General features: G+C 43.7%; 2 protein-coding genes across 3 annotated transcripts; one reads left to right on the forward strand and one right to left on the reverse strand.

The window, feature by feature from the left end:
- Positions 1-276: 276 nt before the first annotated feature.
- On the reverse strand, positions 277-12,804 carry LOC120305162 (zinc finger protein 883-like). 2 transcript variants are annotated; one of them, XM_039336588.1, is made up of 4 exons: positions 12,646-12,804; positions 7,753-7,857; positions 5,772-5,873; positions 277-4,021 (listed from the first exon to the last, which is right to left on the reverse strand). In XM_039336588.1, the coding sequence occupies exons 1-4, from the start codon at positions 12,665-12,667 to the stop codon at positions 2,064-2,066; spliced, it is 2,187 nt and encodes a 728-aa protein (XP_039192522.1). In that variant the 5' UTR covers positions 12,668-12,804; the 3' UTR covers positions 277-2,063. The 2 variants fall into 2 exon arrangements, with proteins under 2 accessions (XP_039192522.1, XP_039192521.1); XM_039336587.1 differs by lacking the exon at positions 12,646-12,804 and adding an exon at positions 12,278-12,512.
- LOC120305163 (zinc finger protein 2-like) lies at positions 12,776-23,407 on the forward strand. Its single transcript, XM_039336589.1, has 3 exons — positions 12,776-12,947; positions 17,894-17,999; positions 20,142-23,407. The coding sequence occupies exons 1-3, from the start codon at positions 12,864-12,866 to the stop codon at positions 22,133-22,135; spliced, it is 2,184 nt and encodes a 727-aa protein (XP_039192523.1). The 5' UTR covers positions 12,776-12,863; the 3' UTR covers positions 22,136-23,407.
- The last annotated feature ends 15 nt before the right edge of the window (positions 23,408-23,422 follow it).

Here is a 23,422-nt window from a genome sequence, read left to right on the forward strand (position 1 = left end):
CAAACATACAAACCAGGATATAGAGAGCTTATCAACTATTGGATTTTTTATTTTATCAAGGTAATCACATGATGCAAAGATCCAGCTGTCTGGAAAAGACTCTGATGCTGAGAAAGGAGGAAGGAAAGAGAAAAGAAAAGATGAATAGCAGCAAGATGGATGAATTCAGATACTGCAGCACCATTGGAAGACCTGAAGGACCAGGTTAGGGCCATATTATTGAAAAAAATTCCTCTATGTCAGGCATGTCAAACTCACGACGTCACGTGACGTCACGCAACGTATCGGAGCTTTTTCGCCATTGCCGGCAATGGGGTGGGCGCGGCTCTGGTATGATGAAACTGGCCTGTGGGCCGACAGTTTGACACCCCTGCTCTATGTGATTCTTAAAAAATAAGAAACTCAATGGCACATAATCACGTTTATCATAGCAGACATGTTGTGTGAATCAGTAAGACCCACTGGAATAGCTGTTTGGGGGCAGTGTTTGCAACAAGCTCTTAGGTCTGGGATTTTAATTCTCATATTTATAATTGTGCCAAATGAAATAGGCACCAACACAATTTCCTAGTAGGCTTGGGACTGTAGAATGCTAAGGCTGGTGAATTCAGGGAGTTGAACACCGCACGACACATCTTAAAGTTGCTGTCCCAAGAACTGGAATTAAAAGAACTATCCTGAAATTCGATAAGAAATGCTTAATATTTTCAAAAGTGCCGCTGTTCCCTCTCCCAGATTGCAACCATTCCTTTAAAAAAATACATTGTTTGCCAGCTTTAATATACCTGAAATATATCTGAAGGTATGGGGGGGGGGAACTGAGGTTAGATTAAAAGTCAAATTGAGATTGTGTTTCTCCTTCAAGGCAAAGCTTCTGATCTAGATCAAGAAAAACTGATTATCTCAAAGAAGACTTTGTCCGTTCTTGCCTTTGTCTCAACATGGCTGGGACCCTTTTTAGCGAAAGGATTTGGGGGTGAATTCAATCAAACTGTTTTTTACAGGATCCCCACTGCCCTGCAATTAAAATATTGAATGTGCCATTCTACAGTAACCAGTATCAGAAAGTGGCTAATAATTTTATTTAGTTAATTTAATATTTGTAATCCTATTACTAAGGAGAGGAATTCCTGCACTCCCAAAAATTATCTTTGCTCTGTTTCTTCCATCGTCTGTCTCAATGCTCGGAGTCATCCAAATCAAATATTATCATTTGTGAATTTTCTGTAACATTCCATGTGGATAACTGAACTTCTAGCAGTCCTAATGTTTTCTTTCTGGGAAATTAGTTAAATAAAAGGGATTGCCAAAACAAAGGTAACTGATGCAGGTGTTAAGATAGTGTCTTAAATTCAGAATTAAGGATAACTCTGTGATAGATCCAGAAATTACACAAATAAAGCATTAGTACAGTACTTCTGTTGGAGAATACTTTGTTCTTTCATACATGACCTGCAAGTAGGAAAAAAGGGAGATTGATTTTCAATCAATCAATCAATTTCAATTTCTTATGATATTTAGAGAAAACCAATCTCTATTTTTTCCCCACATAATCAAAAACAAACCTGTCTTAAAGCCCAGCATGACATTTTTAGTGTGTGTTAAGGTTTGATCAGTCATTAAAAGTTTCCCAACAATGTGAGCGTAGATCATAGAATCATAGGGCTGAGGTCTCCTAGACCAGGGGTAGACAACCTTGGCTTTTATGACTCATGGACTTCAACTCCCAGAATTCCTGAGCCAGCATGGCTCAGCTTGGAAACTCTTCCTTTCCCCTCAGCATGGCTGGCTCAGGAATTCTGGGAGTTGAAGTCCACAAGTCATAAAAGAGCCAAGGTTGCCTACCCCTGTTCTAGACCAACCCCCTGCTCAAGGTCTCCTGAAATAGCTGTCCGGTCTACTTTTAACCCACAACTCCAGATGTCAAGCTCCATATGGGTACTCTTGTGTGCAAGTAAACTGGTTGAATCACATACTTTTTTTTTTTCTTATCCTGCATGAGTTCTCTCATGTTTCATCAGGCTGGATTTGTATACAAATCTCTTCCCGCAACCCAAACATGACTATGGTTTCTCCCCTCTATGGGTTCTCTTTTGGGCCATGAGGACTGTTTTTTCACTGAACGTTTCCTCACAGGGGATGCATTGCTTTGGTTTTTCTTTTGCACGCATCCCTGAATTTTTCATCAAGGTCATGGGCAATTTGGAACTTTCCCCACAATCTGAGAACAGATTTTCTCGTTTTCCTTTGTGGGTTTTCTTGTGCCGGAGGAGGTTTGATTTCTGGATGAAGCTTTTCCCACATTCTGAACAGATGTGGGGTTTCTCCCCCGTGTGGATCCTTTGGTGTTTGATCAAGCTGGATTTGCTGGGGAAACCTTTCATGCAGCTGGAGCACTGGTACGGCTTTTCATCGGTGTGGGTCCTCTGGTGTACGACGAGAGTTGATTTATTGCTGAAGTTCTTCCCACACTCAGCGCAGTTGTAAGGCTTTTCTCCTGTCTGGGTCTTTTGGTATTTTAAGAGGTTCCACCAGGTGTTGAAGAATTTCCCACAGCCAGCACACTTGTGTGACTTTTCGCCCACGTGGGTCCTCTCATGCACAATAAAATTGGGCCTTTGGCTGAAACCTCTTCCACATGCTGGTTTATATGGTTTCTTTCTTAGATGGACTCTCTCATGCATGGCAAGCTTGCATTTCAGGCTGTATCCTCTTCCACAGTGGGAGCAGGTGTGCAAATTTGGTCCATTACGGAGCCCCTTGGGGGCTGCAAGAAGCATTAATTTGGGAACGATGCTTTTTCCACAGGGAGGGAACCAATATGGCTTCCTTCCCACTCGAGGTCTTTTGTGTCTGAGGAGAGCTAACCTATAACTGAAGTGTTTCCCACAACAGGAGCAGGAATACAACTTCTCCCCTTGTATCCTTTCATGTCTGGTAAAACTCGTTTTATCAACAAAGCTTTCCCCGCAAATTGGTTTCTCTCTTGTGTGGCTTCTTTGGTGGATCACCAAGCTTAAGTTGTGATGGAATCTCTTCCCACACTTTGAACACTCATGGGGTTCCTCTTCCTTATGTGTCATCTCATGGACGAGAAGATGCGACCTTTGAAGGAACCGCTTCCCACAGTCTGCGCATTGATAGGATTTCTTGCCCGTATGGATCCTCTCGTGTATCAGGAAGTTTGACCGCTGAATGAAACCTTTTCCGCACTGTGAACACTGATACGGCCTCTCACCTGCTTCCATCTTTTCGTGCCTGAGGAGCGCTGATTTGTGACGGAAACTCTTCCCACATTCGGAGCAGGAGTATGGTTTCTCTCCCGTGTGAGTCCTCTCATGCCTGGTCAAGATGGACCTCTGGCTGAAACTTCTCCCGCACTCTGTGCATTTATACGGCTTCTCTCCCATGTGAGTTTTCTCGTGTCGAACAAGGCTGGATCTCTGCGTGAAGTTTTTCCCGCAATTGGAGCACTGATGAACTTTCTCCCCCATGTGGCTTCTTTCGTGGATGAGAAGGCTTAAGCTGTGATTGAATTTTTTCCCGCATTTTGAACATTCATGAGATGCCTCCTGCTTATGGGTTATCTCGTGGACAAGGAGATGCCACCTTTGGACAAAGCTCTTCCCACAATCTGAGCACAAGTATGGTTTCTCGCCGGTGTGGATTCTCTCGTGGATGAGAAAGTTTGATTTCTGAATAAAACCCTTCCCACAGTGTGAACATTCATAGGGTCTCTCTCCAGCCTCCATCTTTTCATGCCTGAGGAGTGCTGATTTGTGGCGGAAGTTTTTTCCACACTGAGAGCATTTATATGGCTTCTCTCCCGTATGGGTCCTCTGGTGTCGGGTCAAGATTGATCTCTGACTGAAGCTTCTCCCACACTCCAAACACTGGTATGGCTTCTCTCCTGTATGGGTCTTCTCATGTCTGACAAGGCTGGACCTCTGCGTGAAGCTTTTCCCGCAATCAGCACATTTATTCTCCTTATTTCCCACGTAGCTCTGTCTCAGCTCCTCTTCTGTGGGATAAATGGAAAATCACAATGTGAAAACAGGCAAAGGAAATGGTGGCAAACAAATTCAGGATATGGTGTTATCACGTGCTTTTTACTCCCTGTAGCGCAGTGGTTCTCAACCTGTGGGTCGGGACCCCATTTGGGGTCGAACAACCATTTCACGGGGGTCGCCAAACAACGCAGTCTGCCATTTTTTCCCCCCTTTTCCTTAGCTGTGCTACTCCCTTTTATTCTATTGGCTTTTGAAAGCCAGTAGAACACTCTCTTGAACAGAGTCTAATTCTATTGGCTTTCAAAAGCCAATAGGAATTGTCCAGGCTGTCTCTGCCCTGCTGAGCCCACCAAAAGTCCCATTCTGCAAACGGTGCTGCACCAGTTGAGTAGTCCTCGATTTACAACCGGTTGACTAGTCCTCGACTTATGACCGGTTGGGGGGTTGCGGCATTAAAAAGGTTGAGAACCACTGCTGTAGCGTGAGGAAGAGAAAATTATAGTTACAGTTAGTCCTCGACTTACGACAATTGTAACCAGACTTTCCATTGCAAAGAAAGGCTGTTAAGTGAGTCACATCCAATTTTATGACATTTTATGTCACAGTGGTTAAATGACTCACTATGGTTGTTAAGTGTATTATTCAGTTCTTCACTGACTTTGCTTGTTAAAAGCTGGCTGGACTTTAAAATACTCATAGCGATCCTCTTCCTTACGCATTGCCTCATGGATGAGAAGATGCGACTTTTGAAGGAACCGCTTCCCACAGTCTGCACACTGATAGGTTTCTTGTATGGATCCTCTCACAAATGGTGATCACATGACCCCACGACATTGCAACCGTCTTAAATACATGCCAGTTGCCAAGCACTTGAATGTTGATCACATGACCACGGGGATGATAAGTGTGATGACCAATTAGTTGCTTTTTTCAGTGCTGTTGTAAGTTTGAATAGATGTTAAATGAATGATTGCAAGTTGAGGACTACCTGTATATTCTTTTACACTTTACAATCTGGTCTTTTTTATTTTCCACGTTTACATCACCAAGTAGAAAACTTCAGGGGTCCTCCTTAAGTGTGAAGTACGGCCTACGTATTTATTTATTAAACAAATTTACATATACAGTGACTTCAGCAGTATACAACATTAAAAAATCTACAGTTTTACCCTGTGGTAGTGACAACACAATTATGTTTCTCTACTAATTGCAGAAGCTGAAAATTAGGCTGATCAGTCTTATAGTTTTTCTCTCAGCGAGAAATGTTCAATACCACCTAAATATAATGACATCACCTTCACATTTGACAAATAATGAACTTGGGTACAAAAATTAAATTAAGAATATAGCCAAATCAGGCAAATTGGAATCTGGTGACAAAGCAAATAGAAAACATTAACAGCAATCTGTGAATATTTGGGATCCAAATGGATAGAATGATAATTTTATAATAACTCATTATAAAGCCTGTCTGAACTTGCATTACTTGCTGGTTCTAACAGCCGCTACTGACAGCCATTGCTAGAAAATGTTCCTTCAATCTTGACCTCAGTTCATAGTGACAATAAGACAGGCAGTAATAAAAGCAATTTTTACTCCAAGTACTGGAAATTCAGTTAAAAAAAAAAAAAAGTTGAATTGCTTCTCTTCATAGTTTTTGTTATTGCAATCTTGGAAGCTGATGTTTCTTCTCCTTCCCTCTGATGACATAATGATGCATTATTTCAAGATCTGGCTGTCTTGTGAAATAAAAATTCTTACCTGAATGAGCAGATGGGAACACCCCATTTCCTTCAAAGGTCTGGTGATACAGCACCCATCGATCTTCCTGTTCTTCCTTCTTTATTATCACAGCAGGAAGATCTGCTCAGAGAAATGAGACAATCAAATTTTACCGTGATCAGACATTTCCCAAAGTCTTCTCCTCTTGAGTAGTCTGGCTGACCTCTGTTGCTCCTGCCTTTTCTCTGCCCTGTGTGTTCTCGGATCAGGTGCAGAAGGCAGTTCTTCCTTCTCTTCGCTGGCCCGTCTGCCACCGCAAACCTTCCCCGTCTGAAGCCTCCTCCAAATCTCTTTCGGATGGCCGTTCAGAGCCATCAGTACACCCAGTTCCTGAGGTGCCAGAAATGGGCTTAACCTCCCTGAGCTGACATCTGAGGAGGAATCTGGGGAGTTGCCCAAGGGAGACATCACACAATCCGTACCTCTTGCGTACCCTCCCTGACCTGTGCCACATTTTATAGGCCCCCTCACACCTTCTCTGTGACCCACACTACACATCTCATGTGACCTCAGGGGTGCTTCAATAATTGTAACCCCAGGGAATAAGTACCGCTTATTCAGCACCATCATAATTTTGAACAGCTATTGAACAAATTGTTGTTAACCAAGGTCTACCTGTATATCCCTTCCATACAAGACTGAATAATTTGCTTTCACTTTCCTTTTTATGCTACTACAGGTAGTCCTCAACTTACAATTTTTCAGCTAGTGACCTTTTAAAGTTACAACTGCATGAAACACAACCATTGCAGCATCCCCATAGTCATGTAATCAAAATTCAGATGCTTGGCAACTAGTTCATATTTATGACGGTAGCAGTGTCCCGGGGTCACGTGATTGACCTTCTGACAAGCAAAGTCAATGGGGAAGCCAGATTCATTTTACAACCATGTCACTAACTGAACAAATGCAATGATTCACTTAACAACTGTGGCAAGAAAAGCTGTAAAATGGGGCAAAACTCACTTAACAAATGTTTCACTTAGCAAAATAAGCATAACATCAATTGTAGTCATAACTCGAGGACTACCTGTATGTATTCTGCGGTAAACTACTTTGTACGTATCACACAAGAGTTCTCTTCCTCACGTTCCGATCTGTTTATCACCTTCCTTAGAACTGGGAGAAAATATTCGGGTCATTCAACTTTCAACAATTACCCCATGGAGTTTTGCAATGCTTGGAAGATGCCGTGGTTAGAAGTGGTTAGGCTAACTCACTGCCCACTGCCCACTGCCAGGAGTTCGATCTTGACTGGCTCAAGGTTGACTCAGACTTTCATCCTTCCAAGGTTGGTAAAATGAGGATCCAGATTGTTGGGGGTGCAATATGCTGACTTTGTAAACTTCTTAGAGAGGGCTGTAAAGCGCCATGAAGCAGTATATAAGTCTAAGTGCCATTGCTATACCTCTTTTCTTGCCTCTTTGTTCATTTATACCAGAGAGTGTTGCCTTTGCAATGAGTCAAAAGGGAGAAGATTTCTAATGATTTGAGATGAACTGGACTTCCCTTCTTACCTGAAGTGTTATACATTATAGTTTCACTTTCTTGGAGACGTGAGAGCAACGTTTTTCTTTCTTGTTCCGCATTTACTGGCAGCCACTGCTCCTCTCCTTGTTCCATTTTTTTTTTTTTTTTTTTTATTGAAATTTTTCAAAAGTTTTACAAATAAAAATCCTTGTTCCATTTTTATTATTACATCGGGGAACTCTGGGCAAAATAATATAATAATAAAATAATATCCGTGGCTCAATGAATCAACAGTGTTATATTCTTGGGGAGAGGAGGCCAAAAAAAAGTTTGATATGGCAGTTTCTATTTTTTTCCCCTCCAAGAAAAAAAGTATTTATTAAACTGTTTTACAAAAATGTACTGAGTTTTACAATGTCTTAAATACTTAATTCTAAGACTTTGCAAGGCAAAATGTTTTTGAAGGGGGCGTTTTCACCGACTCTCTCACCTAAGCCATTCTCCAATGGAGTCTCCTCTTCGTTCGCAGCTGGATGAGCTGAGATCTGTGCTTCTTTTCCGCTCTTGAGCTGTGAGGTCATGTCAAGCTTGGGGCCTGATGACAATAGGGGAAAAAAGAGAATCAATCCAAATATAGTCCTCGCCTTAGGACCAGTCCTTAGTGACCGTTTGAGAGGATTTGGGAGGCAGAGACGCTGATTTGATATTGGAAACTAGCTACAAAGTTTGGCCTAGACTAGAGCAGCCTCTGGTTTAATGACATGCAGAAGATATGGACTACAAGTCCATATCAAGGAGAGAAGCAAACTAGAACTAAGGAGAAACTTCCTGACAGTTAGAACAATTAACCAGTGGAACAACCTGCCTCCAGAAGCGGTGAATGCTCCAATACTGGAAGTTTTTAAGAAGAGACTGGACAGCCATTTGTTAGAAATGGTATAGGGTTTCCTGCCTGAGCAGGGGGTTGGACTAGATGACCTCCAAGGTCCCTTCCAACTTTATTATTATTATTAAATCCATATTAACAACTGTTCATATGGTGACCATTCAAAATTACAGTAACATTAAAATGTGACTTATGACCGTTTTTCACACTTAGGATTGTTGCAGCATCCCCATGGTCATTTATTTATTTATTTATGAGACTTATATACCACTTTAAGTGCAAGCACTCTCTAAGCGGTGTACACCAGTAAGCAATGTATATATATATATTTACATTGCCCCCAACAATCTGGGTCCTCATTTTACCTACCCCGGAAGGATGGAAGGCTGAGTCAACCTTGAGCCGGTGGGATTTGAACCGCTGACCTGCTGAACACAGTCAGCTAAAGTGGCCTGCAGTACTGCACTCTAACTGCTGCACCACCTCGGCTCTTGTGATGTCATGTGATCAAAAGTTGAACTCTTGGCAATTTATGACGATTGCAGTCCGGGGTGTGTGTGTGTGTGTGTGTCATGAGATCAACTTTTTGTGACCTTCTGACAAGCAACGTCACTGGGGATATCAGGTTCACGTAACAATTGTGTCACTAACTTAACTGCAGTGATTCACCTAACAACTAGGGCAAGAAAGATTGTAAAATGGGGCAAACTTACTTAACAATTGTCTTGCTTAGCAACAGACATCTTGGACTCAGTTGTGGTTGTAAGCTGAAGATTATCTGTATTCGCCTTTTGACCCTATCATTCTTGTGTTACCACTTATCCTAAAACAGGGGTAGGCAACCTTGGCTCTTTTATGACTCGTGGACTTCAACTCCCAGAATTCCTGAGCCAGCATGGCTCAGCTTGGAAACCTCTCCCTTTCCCCTCAGCATGGCTGGCTCAGGAATTCTGGGAGTTGAAGTCCACGAGTCGTAAAAGAGCCACGGTGGCCTACCCATCCTAAATTGTCTCTGCTTGTCCCATTAAGATCCATGTGGTGGCTGTGCCCCAAAGCAAAAAATTATTGGGAACGAATAAGAGATTGGATACAGGAGATAATGGAGATACAAATGGATTTTAAACCAGAATGATTTCTTTTGGGCATAATAAATTTAAAGATGGAAAAACAACTCCAACATATCATTATACACATATTGGCTGCAGCGCGTGTAACATATGCTCAATGTTGGAAGAATGAAAATATTCCCACAAATGATATGATTATGTACAAAATCTTGGAATGCGCAGAAATGAACAAACTTATGTTAGAATTAAAAGACAAGGAGGCGACAGAATTTTATGAAATTTGGAATAAATGTTATAATTGGCTAGAACAGAGAAAGGAAAAGACATAATTATTGATGTACATAAAATGTAAATCAGATGTAAAGAATGCTTAAAATGTATAGTACTGTTCTGTTAAAAGGAAAGATTTATGTTTATGTATTTTAAGTTTGTTTGGGCGTATGGTGTATGGTGAAAAATTATAAAAAATTAAAAAAAAAAAGATCCAGCAGAAACAGGCAGGCTTCAAAGCCCTTCTTCCATAAAGCAAGGGGACCCAGAGAGGTGCCTTCTCTGTTGTGGCACCAATGTAATTCCCCTCCCAAAGTTTGAATGGCCTCAAACCTCTTGTCATTCTTCATTTCACATTTGATAGGCTCAGTTAACACTTATGATCACTGCAGTATCCCCACGGTCACATGATCAAAATTATGTTTGGCATAATGTGAACCAGATGTTTGGCAACTGGTTCACATTTATGACGGTTGCAATGTCCTGGGGCCATGTGATTGACCTTCTGACAAGCAAAGTCAATGGGAAAGCCAGATTCACTTAATAAGCATGCTACTCATTTAACAACTGCAGTGATTCACTTAAGTGTGGCAAGAGATGTCGTAAAATAGGACAAAATTCACTTAACAAATGTTTCACTTAGCAACAGAAATTTTGGGCTCAGTTGTGGTTGTAAGCTGAAGATGATCTGTATTCGCCTTTTGACCCTATCATCCTTGTGTTACCACTTATCCTAAAACAGGGGTAGGCAACCTTGGCTCCTTTATGACTCGTGGACTTCAACTCCCAGAATTCCTGAGCCAGCATGGCTCAGCTTGGAAACCTCTCCCTTTCCCCTCAGCATGGCTGGCTCAGGAATTCTGGGAGTTGAAGTCCACGAGTCATAAAAGAGCCAAGGTGGCCTGTCCCTGTCCTAAATTGTCTCTGCTTGTCCCATTAAGATCCAGCAGAAACAGGCAGGCTTCAAAGCCCTTCTTCCATAAAGCAAGGGGACCCAGAGAGGTGCCTTCTCTGTTGTGGCATCAATGTAATTCCCCTCCCAAAGTTTGAATGGCCTCAAACCTCTTGTCATTCTTCATTTCACATTTGATAGGCTCAGTTAACACAGATAGTCCTCGACGTACAAGTTCTTTTAGTGACCATTCAAAGTTGCAGCGGCCCTGAAAAAAGTGACTTACGACTGTTTTTCATACTTATGACCATTGCAGCATCCCCATGGTCACATGATCAAAATTAGGATGTTTGGCAACTGCTTCACATTTATGACGGTTGCAGTGTCCTGGGGCCATGTGACGGACCTTCTGACAAGCAAAGTCAATGGGAAAGCCAGATTCACTTAATAAGCATGCTACTCATTTAACAACTGCAGTGATTCACTTAAGTGTGGCAAGAGATGTCGTAAAATAGGACAAAATTCACTTAACAAATGTTTCACTTAGCAACAGAAATTTTGGGCTCAGTTGTGGTCGTACGTCGAGGACTACTTGTACTCTTGCTATCAGCTATAATAAAGATCAGCACAGAGATGGAGAAATGAAGGCAAAACAGAAATATTCTTCCAAGAATGGAAAAAGTGCAGAGAAGAGCAACAAAGGTAATTAGGGAACTGGAGGCTAAAATGTACGGTTGCATTAGTAGTTTAATGAAGAGAAGGACGAGGAGGGACATGATAGCAGTGTTCTAGTATCTCAGGGGCTGCCACAACAAAGAGGGAGTCAAGCTTTCTCCAAAGCGCCTGAAGGCAGGACAAGAAGCAACGGATGGAAACTAACCAAGGAGAGAAGCAACCTAGAAGCAAGGAGAAATTTCCTGAAAGTGAGAACAATTAATCAGTGGAACGATTTGCCTTCACAAATTGTGGGTTCTCCATCACTGGAGGTTTTTAAGAAGAGACTAGACTGCCACTTATCTGGAATGGTATCCAGTCTCATGTTTGAACAGTGGGCGAAGACCTGCAAAGTCCCTTCCAATTCTGTTATTCTGCTACTCCAAGCTAAAGCAATCCTCCAATCAAGCCAAGAGTTGGTTGTTTTAGCAGCATTCTCTTCACCTCTGATGCAACTATACATGTCTTGCCTCTAAATGCCATTTTGGGACAGCTGTTATAATAATAATGATTATGATGATGATTATGATGATAAAGTTGGAAGGTACCTTGGAGGTCATCTAGTCCAACCCCCTGCTCAGGCAGGAACCCTACATCATTTCAGATAAATGGCTGTCCAGTCTCTTCTTAAAAACTTCCAGTATTGGCGCATTCACCACTTCTGGAGGCAGGTTGTTCCACTGGTTAATTGTTCTAACTGTCAGGAAGTTTCTCCTTAGTTCTAGGTTGCTTCTCTCCTTGGTTAATTTCCATCCGTTGCTTCTTGTTCTGCCTTCAGGCGCTTTGGAAGTTATCTTTTGGGTGCTACAGAAAATTAAAATTGAGAGCAGGTAGGGATCCAAAATTATTGCTATTTTTTGGGGGGTGGGGGAGGATGAAGTGGGCGGGGGTGATAAAACAGAGTGGGTGAATCATGATTCCAAGATTTTTATTTCCCCTGGATTTGGGTGGAGGGAAGATGCTTTTAAAACAAGTTCTTAAAACTTGTTGTAGGTTACATTCGTTTGCATAGGTTTTCTGTCTCAGCGTGGCGGGAAACCTGGTCGCCAATTGGCAACAATAGCCTAGTACTGTTCTGAAAATAGTAATAATAATCAGAACATCTGGATGATAGCGATGAACCGCAATAACAACAAAAACAACAATAATAATAGAAGCAGAAAATCTTTTTAAAACACACACACACCTCGGGTTTCTAGCGCCAGTAATCTCCCCATGCTCCCAACAATGCAATTCTTCAGCAGTGAACGCCAACTCGAAATCGGAAAACTGACCGAGGACAAAACTCACACCCCACATCCGTCCGTGATATGGGAGAAAAATATGTATTAAAGAAACTCGCCTTCGGCGGATGCCCGTGCACCTTTTTATGCATTAATCCTTAATTCAGCATCGCTTCGGCTGCGCTGCAAAGGAAAATCCCCCCCCCCCCGATTCCGTCGAGGGGTTTTATGCCTCTTTTTTTGCAAACCTCGCTCGCTCGCTTTTCTCGTTCCTCCCATATTTTTATTCTCTCCCCTACCCTCACCCCCGGGCCCCTTCTCTCCAACTCACCCGCTCGTTGCAACCTCTCCATGACCGGATCCGAAAAGCCCAGGATTCTGCAAGATCGCGCAAGCCAGATCCAAAACCTCAAGCGCTGCGCGGACGCAGGACAGGAAAAAGCTCCTTTTTTTTTTTTTTTTTTGGCACTTTTCCCCACCTCTCAGATCTTTGTCTGTTTAGTCCTCTCTAGGATTTCCCGCTCGCTCCGTTTAACCCCTTCATCGTTTATGAAAGGGAGGGACGGGGCGAGACAACGCTTCTTGCAGGCAAAGTCAAGAACGGGAAGGAAAGAGGAAGCGAGGCTGTTGCAAGTGAGTATCCCCGCAGCATCTCCCTTGAGCTCAGTTCGGTAAAAAATATATATATTGAATTTCTTTGCATTCATCTCATCAGGAGATAACTGGGTGGCTTGCAATGTTAAAAGAATAAAAAAAAAGAAATGATACAACAACGTATGTACAATAAAACCCCTCCCCAAACAAACACACACATATATATAATCAGTTGTTCAATTTGTTTTCTCATTAATCTACACTCAGCACCCATAATGACAAAGTGAAAACAGAAGCTTAGAAACTTTAGAAATGTCTGTAAATGTATTGAAAACTGTATTTAAAAATTTCTATATTGCGACTTTTATATCCAAATATATTTTATTCTTTATACTCTTTCCGTTTCCCCTTAAATTTTACAATATTAACAGACTCCACAATGGTCTGAGAATCAGTGTCTCCATTAGGTAATTGACAGTCCAGCTGAAACTAAAATTAGCAAACTTCCTCAAATAGGTTACCCAGACTTAATTCACATAAACTAGGATAAGGTCTGCAAACACAATCAGAGTTAATTAAATTAGGTCTCCCAGAGGAATTGCATGTTCACAAGAACAAATATGCCTACACACACACACACAAACACACAAATGCCCCTCAAGTGTCACCCTAGGGCCTAGAATCAGTACTTCCACACCCCTGACAAATTCCCCCTATAAAAATCTCCTGCTATACCCCATTTCTCCCTACACCTTGCCCCTAAATGCAAACTGCTTTGCTTTTAGGAATAAATATTTCATCTGTCCTCACAGCTGTCTGGATCTCATTTTCATTTATTCTTGCAGAGTTGGAACCCCAAATTATTCTTCTGACAATATTTGTGTGTGTGTATGTGTGTGCGTGAAATTTATATGTGAATATATAGCTCATATATTTCAAATATATATTTCACACATATAACAGTTAGAAGAATAATTTGGGATTCGCAAGAATAAAAATAAGATCCAGACAGCTGTGAGGAAAGATGAAACTTACATTTAAAAAAACACACACTTGGTAAAAGCAAGGAAGCAGTTATTCGTAATAAAAATGCCTCAAAGCAACGCACGATCGAAGGATTCCCATTTATTCCCCCCCCCCATGCAAACACAATAGGAGGACGCGGAGGCGGAGGAGGGGGCACGTGATCAAAACAACAAAGGGACAACTGTGGGCAAAGGAAGGGCGCGCGGAGCTTCGCTGGCGGCGCGCGAGCATGCTCGGGGAGAAAGAGGTGGCGCGCGCCGCCCTCTCGTAATAAGACCCCACTTCCCCTCCCCTCCGCTTCCCTTTCTTCTCCCCGCGCTGTGTATTTGCCCAGCCCGGCCTGTCTTCGCCGCCGAATCGCCTCGGCGGAGCGCTGCCAAGGCGAATCCCCGCGAACGAGGTACGGACTTTTCTTCTTCCTCCCCTCCCAAAAAATCACTTGGCGGGAGATCGGCGCTGCTCCGGAATGCCTCGGGGGAAGCGGCTCCTCCGCCTCCAACTCTTGCCCAGTGCTCGAAACCTCTGCGCCTTCCCTGGGGGGTGAGGGGCTGGGGGGGGGGTGGAGGGGGAGAATCAGTCCCCCCCCCCTCGCCTTCCAGTGTTTAAAATTGCAAAGCAATTTTCACCTGTTCCGATGCCGACCTACAAAAAGTAGTTCGCGTTCCTCGGGGACGATTGCGAATCGGGGTTTGATTTTTTTTTTTTTTTTGGTTCTTGGTTTCTGGGGTTCGGCCCTTTTTTGCTCGTTTGCGTTCTGTTCCCCACGTGGATTTGGGCCAAAGGAAACAAAGCCCCCCCCCCCTCGAATCTGCATCCTCTGACGGTGCGTTTTCCCCTGCCTTTCCTCCCTAATCTCTGCAGGGCTTTTGGGAAATGGGTAATGTAGTCCCCGAGCAGGTATCTTTTGGCTCTAACGAGGAGTGGACTTCATATCCCATCAGCCCCCTCCTTCTCTTGCATTCCTTCTCTGTCTCCTTTGCGCTTGATGATTTGGGCTCAGAAAGGTAAATTAGCTTTTATTACTTTGATAGCAAGACCCGGGTCAGTTTCTCATGTTCTGGAATTGGCAACATCTTGTAAAATCCCAATTTGCAGGTCTGCAACAAGGCATTATAAATCATCCAGATGTTTGCCAGTTTGGTAGATTAATCTTCGATGTCCAATTAATCAAGGTAGTTGTGTGATTTGCTGTGGAATATTCTAATTTATAGAAATTTCCTTTCCCCTCCCCTAAAAATGGGCCAAAAAATGCAGGTAGTCCTTGTCTTATGACCTTAATCTGACCCCGAATTTCCATCATAAATAAAGTTGGTTGTAAGCTGAGTATCACATGACTGGACCTGATTTTATGACTCTTTTTACTGTGGTCATAAAATGCATCACTTCAGTTATGCAAATTATCTGGTCATTAAGTGAATCCAACTTTGGATGAAAATAGCTAAAAAGTTGTAAATTGTGATCTCTGGGTTGCAGGATGTTGCTGCCAGTCATAAATACAAGCTTGATGCCTAATACTTGAATTGTGATCACATGACTCACGGGGGGGAGGGGTTATAATGGCCATATCAGTACAAGTGCAAGATTTGGTTTTTAGTTTTGGAAGACTATAGTACAAGGAACTGTGATTTTGTCGAAGTGTGTTACTAGGCCAAATTTTTAGACAAATGGTCAGATACCGATACTTAACTCTATATGTTAGATTTTTTTCCCTGTAAGCTTCTGAGCAGGAAAAATGCTACTAAATACAGGTAGTTCTTGACTTACAACTGCAGTTGAAACCAACATTTCTGTTGTTAACAAGACAGTTGTTAAGTGAGCTTTGTCCCATTTTACAACTTTGCTTGCCACAGTTGATAAATAAATCACTACAGTTGTTAAATTAGTAACATGGTTGTTAAGTCAATCTGGCTTCCATATTGACTTTGCTTGTCATAATGTTACAAAGGGGGGATCATATGACCCCAGGACACTGCAATCGTCATAAATATGACCTAGTTGCCAAGTGTCAGAGTTTTGATCATGTAACCATGGGAATGCTGCAACGAGTGTAAGTATGAAAAACAGTCCTAAGTCACTTTTTCCAGAGCTGCTATAACTTCAAAAGGTCACTAAATGAACTGTTGTAAAACGAGGACTACCTGTATTCCATAGCTATTTGGGGAATTGACCCAACTGCATGTAGACTTTAAATGAATGAGGATGGAAGGCTTGCAACGTAACTACAGAGATTTCATCCTTGCTGGAATAGGAAGTTTCTTTCTCTTATTTCTGTTTATTTTGGTAGATTGCTATCTATAGCACTATCCTAAATACCAGGACTATTGCATTGCTCACTCAGTCTCTAAATGTAGATCTTTGTGCAGCCAAAATGACATCATCTGTGTACAGAAAGGAGCATCACTAAGTCTGGAAAAAACCAAGAATCTGAGGGATGGGGGGAAAAAATAAAGCCATGTGAGCTGTATTTAATAGATTAAAAGATTGAGCTCATTTCTCTATGAGAATTACAGGGGCTTTTCCTTTTACATTTATTTTAATAACTTTATACTGTAGATACTTTATATTGTATTACCAGTGCTGTATTGGTATTTCAATTGATTATATTTCACTGAAATAATTAAAAGAAAAGGTGTGCAGTGGAATTACTAAGATACTTCTGTGAGGGATGATGAGGTGATTTTTATTTATTCATATTTCACCTTTATTATTTTGATAAATAATTCAAGGTGGCAAACACGGGAATTCAGTATCTCCTAGCGGTTGGCCCAAACCCAGCCAGCTTTCATGCCTAAAGTGGGACTAGAACTCACCGTCTCCTGGCTTCTAGCCTAGTGCCTTAACCACTAGACTAGGGGTAGGCAACCTTGGCCTCTTTTATGACTCGTGGATCTCAATTCCCAGGATTCCTGAGCTAGGAATCCTGGGAGGAAATGGAGAGGTTTCCAAGCTGAGCCATGCTGGCTCACGAATTCTGGGAGTTGAAGTCCACGAGTCATAAAAGAGCCAAGGTTGCCTACCCCTGCACTAGACCAAACTGGATCTCTGATGATGATGATTTATAGCACTGCTTCCCAGATGTGGGTAAATTACTCAAAATAAAGGTGATTTTTCTTTGGGTAATGACCCAAACCCGTTCCCCATCACAATAGGGATATTCAAATTGACTTAAAGAATGCCACTGTGTTTAACTGTATTCAGAAATTTCCCAGTGCATTCCTACTGGGATAAAAAATGATGAAATAGCCAGTGGTAATCCCAAAGGTGCTTTTTCCAAAAGTGGTAATCTATTGAAATCACGTAAAGATCATTCAGTGATACTGTTTTGTAATACAGGTAGTCCTTGAATTATGATCATTCATTCAACGACCACTGAAAGTTTTGATGGTGCTGAAGGAAGGGACTTGCAGTTGGTTCTCAAAGTTTAATAAGACTGATAAGAGATTTTGGGTAAGGAAGGAAAAAGTTTGGGAAGCCTGATTTACAGCTGTCCTACTCCAAGAAACCCTAGGTGGTTTGCTATGTCCGAAATACAATTTAATCCCAGACCTGTGAACAGAGCCAACTTTTTAAAATAATAGTAGTAGTAGTAGTAGTAGTAGTAGTAGTAGTAGTAGTAGTAGTAATAAACAACTTGATAGGGACCTTGGAGGTCATCTAGTCCAACCCCCTGCTCAGGCAGGAAACCCTATACCATTTCAGACAAATGGTTGTCCCAATCTCTTCTTAAAAACTTCCAGTGTTGGAGCATTCACCGCTTCTGGAGGCAGGCTGTTCCACTGGTTAATTGTTCTAACTGTCAGGAAGTTTCTCCTTAGTTCTAGGTTGCTTCTCTTGTGAAGTAACTGCAGTTTCTGAGAATTTATTCTTCGGTAACCACGGCCTCAATCTTTTAAAGGCAAGTGGATCTCAACTTGAAACATGGTGCAAAGATTGAATGGATGGTGCCTTTTGTCTTTCAGATGCCGGTGAATTTCAAAGAAGTTGCTATGTTTTTCCCAGAGGATCAAGGACTATTGTTGGATGTAGATCAAAGGAGTCTCTATGAAAGTGGCATGCAGGAGAATGGTAGGTGATACTGCCCGCCAGGCACGCAGATGTAGCTGCAAGTGCATTAAGCACTCACACTTAATAATAATAATAATAATAAAGTTGGAAGGGACCTTGGAGGTCATCTAGTCCAACCCCCTGCTCAGGCAAGAAATCCTATACCATTTCAGACAAATGGCTGTCCAGTGTTTTCTTAATAACTTCCAGTGTTGGAGCATTCACAGCTTCTGGAGGCAGGTTGTTCCACTGGTTAATTGTTCTCACTGGCAGGAAATTTCTCCTTAGTTCTAGGTTGCTTCTCTCCTTGATTAGTTTCCATCCGTTGCTTAAACATTCCCTCCCCCCCCCCCACTGCTGGTTTGCAAAGTCAGAAAAGTTAGGGATTGCTGCTTTAGAACAGAGTTTTTCAACCTTGACTACAAGATGTGCAGACTACAACTCCCAGAATTCCCCCAGCCAGCATGAGTTGAAGTCCACATATCATCATGTGGCTGAGGAAACATTGAACTGAGAAACATTGAACTATAGCAGTGCCCCCCGACTCTTTTGGGCACCAGGGATCGTTTACATCAGTGGTTCTCAACCTTTTTAATGCCGCGCCCCCCCCCCAACCGGTCATAAGTCGAGGACTACTCAACCGGTCGTAAGTCGAGGACTACTCAACTGGTGAAGCACCGTTTGCAGAATGGGACTTTTGGCGGGCTCAGCAGGGCAGAGACAGCCTGGACAATTCCTATTGGCTTTTGAAAGCCAATAGAATTAGACTCTATTCAGAGAGTCTATTCTATTGGCTTTCAAAAGCCAATAGAATAAAAGGGAGTAGCACAGCTAAGGAAAAGGGGGAAAAAATGGCAGACTGTGTTGTTTGGCGACCCCCGTGAAATGGTCGTTCGACCCCAAATGGGGTCCCGACCCACAGGTTGAGAACCACTGGTTTACATGGAGAGAGGTTTTTCCACAGACCAGAGAGGAGAGGCGTGTAGTTTCACGTGCTCCTGCATCCCATGGATGGGGCTTCGCTTGTTTGCGTGGCTCGGTTTCTGGAACCAACGAGCCGAATTTCTGTGGAACTAAAATCCAGGATGAAAGTTAATACTGGCAGTAGGCAGAATGAAAAAACTATAATATCCAATCTTGGAAAATCGGTGTAACTCTTCTATAGAATATAAACTACGTGATAAATGTCCTGGGTAACAAGGACACATCCTGAAATATGATGATGATGATGTTATCCGTTTGGTTGTGTTCAACTCTTGGCGGTTCTATGGGCCAGGTCTCTCCACATCTTCTGATCCTGCATTGTTTCTTTGAGCTTTTCTGTGCTCTGGCTAGTGTCAGCTTCAATGATATTCCTGAAATAGCAACAGCATTTTGACTTATATACCGCTTCACACTGCTATAACGTGCAGAAATCAGTTAGCAAAAATTCATCCACCTAAAGCAGTGGTGGCGAACCTATGGCACGCATGCCAGAGGCGGTACTCAGAGCCCTCTCTGTGGGCATGCGCACCATGCCTCAGAGATGGCAACGTCCCTTTTCAACCAGCCGCCCACTAACTCCCCGAGGTCCCACATGGCCGGATACATCCCAGCACGGCTGGTTTCTCTCTCCCTGTCCCATCCCTCCCGGCCTTGCATGCTTTCCTTTTCCCGGGCACGACCCACTGAATCGCCTCCTCAGCTGTCGGCCATCCATCCAGCTCAGAGGCGGCTTCTCTGAACTGCTGGCGGTGGGCTGCGGAGCCCCAGAATGTGCCAGTTGAGGGGCTGGCAGGCTGTGGCTGCTGACGGACACCATCAGCCCCCATGCACTCACTGGCCTCTGTATGCAGGGGCCGATGGTGTGAGGCAGCAGCTGCCCCGGCCCCTGCCTCGCCTTGCCACGCGGCAATGGCACACTTGCCCTGCCTCGCCTCGCCTCACCCTGCAGGACAAGCCCACCTTGGCCACACCCTCTCAGTCTGCCATGACCACCACAGCCACGCCCACCCAGTGGGCCACGCCCAGTGGCACCCGGTGATAAATAAGTGGGTTTTGGGTTGCAGTTTGGGCACTTGGTCTCTAAAAGGTTCTCCATCACCGACCTAAAGGATTTTCTTTTCCAGCCCACTGAGATCATGTTCATATACTAGTACTTGTTTGTTTGTTTTTGTCTAACAGGTGATGGACAGATACATGAGAAGGAAGATGTTCTAGGGAAAAACTATGAACAGAATCAACAAGCCGGGGCATCCTCAAACGCGCCCAGCGAAGTGGTTTCCTTGTGTTTTCAGGAAGGAGAGCCACCCGTGAAACACCTCAACCCAGAGAGGCAGCGGCAATACCATTTAGCAAAGAGAAAGGATAGCTCTGCAGCTTATACCCAGATCCCCCAGACTCCAGGCCAAGGTGCAGCTGGGAAGACCAGGCGCAGATCCAAGATCCCAAGAACCTGTAACGAATGTGGGAAGACCTTCGCTCAGGCCTCCAACCTCTTGGCCCATAAACGGATCCACACGGGCGAGAAGCCCTATAAATGCATCCACTGCGGGAAAAGCTTCACCGAAAGGTCGAATCGTAACCGGCATCAGAAGACCCATTCAGGAGAAAAGCCCTTCAAGTGCCTTGACTGCGGAAAGAGCTTCAGCTTCAGGTCTGACCTCATCCGACATGGGATCACCCACACGGGAGAGAGGCCGTACAAATGCTCGGACTGTGGGAAAAGCTTCAGCCATGCCTCGACCCTCATTCGGCATGAGAACATCCACACGGGGGAGAAACCCTACTCCTGTGCAGATTGCGGGAAATGCTTCACTCAGAGCTCATCCCTTCTGGCGCATAAACGACTGCACACCGGAGAGACGCCGTTCATCTGCCCCGTTTGTGGAGAAAGCTTCAACTGGAAGTCACATCTGGTGACGCACAAGCGAACGCACACTGGGGAAAGGCCGTATAAGTGCGCCAAGTGTGAGAAAAGCTTCATTGAGAAATCCAAACTGAACAGGCATCAGAGGACCCACACGGAGAAGGAACTGTATGAATGTGGGGAGTGCGGGAGAATCTTTAGCATCCGATCCAACCTGGTTAGGCACGAGACTACTCACCGAGGGGCGAAATCCTACAGCTGTTTGAACTGTGGGAAAAATTTCAACCAGTCATCAAAGCTGATGCGGCATGAAAGGATCCATACAGGAGAGAAGCCCTACTCCTGTTCAGGCTGTGGGAAAAGTTTCAGCCAGACCTCCGAACTCCTGCGCCACGAAAGGATCCACACCGGAGAGAAGCCGTACAAATGTTTGGTGTGCGGGAAGTGCTTCTATCGCAAATCACACCTCAGCACTCACGAGGCAACCCACTTAGCCGACCTGCCATGTGGAGGACTACAAAGCAGAGCAATCTATGATAGCAGCTCACTCTTTATTGCAGGGCTGAGTCCCCACCAGCAGACTCAAGCAGACAGCCAGGCATACCTGGACGCGGAAAGTGAACAAGATTACAGCCATAGTTCAATCTTTATCGCAGGGCTGAACCCCAGCAGGCCCACACACATAGGTGACCGGCTGTATGAATGGCCCAACAGTGAAACAAGCTATGGCTGTTGTTCACTCCTAATCACTGGAGTGAATCCACAGGAAGGCATCCAGGCAGAGGAACCCCTGTTTCAGTGTCTGGACAGAGAGACCAGCTATACTCGCAGCCCATTGTTTAAAAGCATCATGAATGCACGCCAGGTGGTCCTTTCAGGAAGCCGACCGATTGCCTGCCTGGACCGTGAGAAAAATTACAGTGACCCCTTGCTTTTTCAGAAGGAGGAGAAACTGTTTAAATGTCTCGAATGTGGAAAGAGCTTCAACTGGCAGTCTCATTTCACTCGGCACAAAAGAATTCACACGGGAGAAAAACCGTACTGTTGCACGGACTGTGGGAAAAGTTTCAACCGCAGGTCACACCTCATTCGACATGGGCGGACCCACAACGGACTGAGCCTCTACTCTCAGACTGTTGAAGAGTCCTCAGTTCAGGACCTCGTTTTCTTAAACCCAAGTGAATCAATGCAGGAGAGGACTTTGATTAACACACAGAGTTTCGGGTCTTCCTTTATGGCTCAAACGAGGCTACAGCCTGGAAACCTCACAATCCTGTCTGCTGAAACCACTCAGGAACAAATCTTGTGAAGGTACAATAATTAAAGAACTCGTCCCAGGGAAATGCCATGTATTGGGCAACTTCGTAGTAGAAGATCAGTTCTCACTAGGCCACGGGTAGGCAACCTTGGCTCTTTTATGACTCGTGGACTTCGACTCCCAGAATTCCTGAGCCAGCCATGCTGAGGGGAAAGGGAGAGGTTTCTAAGCTGAGCCATGCTGGCTCAGGAATTCTGGGAGTTGAAGTCCACGAGTCATAAAAGAGCCAAGGTTGCCTACCCCTGCACTAGGCCCAAATACCTGTGCAAGGGAACATGGCCTTAGCTCTTACGAATAGTAGATGTGGTAAAACTGTTCCTAGCAGAAGGGGGTCACGTGGATGTTCTTCCATAAAATAATTCCAGGTCTCCATGCTCACTGAAAAGTAGCATGTCAATGAGCTAAATTAGCAGTCTCCCGGAGGTGGTGCTTCTATACACTTAAGGGGTTGGTTTTTTTTCATGGATATACAATCCCTGGCTTCCGATCTCTCATTCATGTTCACAATAAGGCTATTAAAATTTTCAATCCAAAGCCAAACCATATGGGAGAATTCGTGCCAAGAATGTTTTCTCTTTTCACACCTTTGCAAATTCTTCCAGTAGAGCTGAGAGGGGGGGAAACTTGGCCTCTCCAGTTGCTGCTTTATTTTCACTTATCATTCACCTCAGGCAGTGAATGTCAAGGATGATGGGGATTAGAGTCCAGCAGGATCTGGAGTGGTACAAGTGCTCAGTCTCAACTGTTAGTGAAATGGCTGGACCACTCAAGATGATAATGGGTTGTAGAGCTGAATTACAGCCCTCAATATTAGAAAACTTCCATTAAATTAAAAAAAACCTCCCTCCCTCAATTGTGTTTTGTGTTTAGAGAGGCAAGTTCCAATTAGGCTAGCAACAATGTTTTTCCGCTTTCTGAAAACTAGATCTTAAAGCCATTTCCACGTATCTGTATAGATAGCAAAGGTAGTCTAAAAGAAATTGCATGAATAGGTAAATTTAGATGGTAACATATTAGAATGACAGTGCAAGCAGCCTTCGACTTATGACTCTAATTGAACCCAGAAGTAAATCAGTTTTTAAGTCGTCACCTGACTTTACAACCGTTTTTGCTGCGGTTGTTAGACGAAAGCTGCTGTTGTAAAGTGAATCCGTTGTCTGCAATGGATGTTTTTTTTTTGCTGGAAACCAGAAGTAAAAGCCGGTTTCTGACAACAACAAAAAGGGGGGGGGGGTAGTCATTTGACCTCTAGGACCCTGCAAACAATCATAATTGTGA

Source organism: Crotalus tigris, unplaced genomic scaffold, assembly GCF_016545835.1.
Source record: "Crotalus tigris isolate CLP2741 ecotype Arizona unplaced genomic scaffold, ASM1654583v1 scf7180000017666.379230911805:20528666, whole genome shotgun sequence".
In the NCBI taxonomy this organism is placed as follows: Eukaryota; Metazoa; Chordata; class Lepidosauria; order Squamata; family Viperidae; genus Crotalus; species Crotalus tigris.

What these genes read in the sequence shown, in the direction of transcription:
- LOC120305162 (XM_039336587.1), bottom strand. Translation starts at nt 12,308, where the DNA reads ATGGGGAGATTACTGGCGCTAGAAACCCGAG. An exon ending in ACTGGCGCTAGAAACCCGAG is followed by an intron (nt 7,858 to 12,277) that starts GTGTGTGTGTGT and finishes TATTGTCATCAG; the next exon opens with GCCCCAAGCTTGACATGACC. An exon ending in GTTCCCATCTGCTCATTCAG is followed by an intron (nt 4,022 to 5,771) that starts GTAAGAATTTTT and finishes TTTATCCCACAG; the next exon opens with AAGAGGAGCTGAGACAGAGC.
- LOC120305163 (XM_039336589.1), top strand. Translation starts at nt 12,864, where the DNA reads ATGAAAGGGAGGGACGGGGCGAGACAACGCTTCTTGCAGGCAAAGTCA. An exon ending in AGGAAGCGAGGCTGTTGCAA is followed by an intron (nt 12,948 to 17,893) that starts GTGAGTATCCCC and finishes TTTGTCTTTCAG; the next exon opens with ATGCCGGTGAATTTCAAAGA. An exon ending in AAGTGGCATGCAGGAGAATG is followed by an intron (nt 18,000 to 20,141) that starts GTAGGTGATACT and finishes TTTGTCTAACAG; the next exon opens with GTGATGGACAGATACATGAG.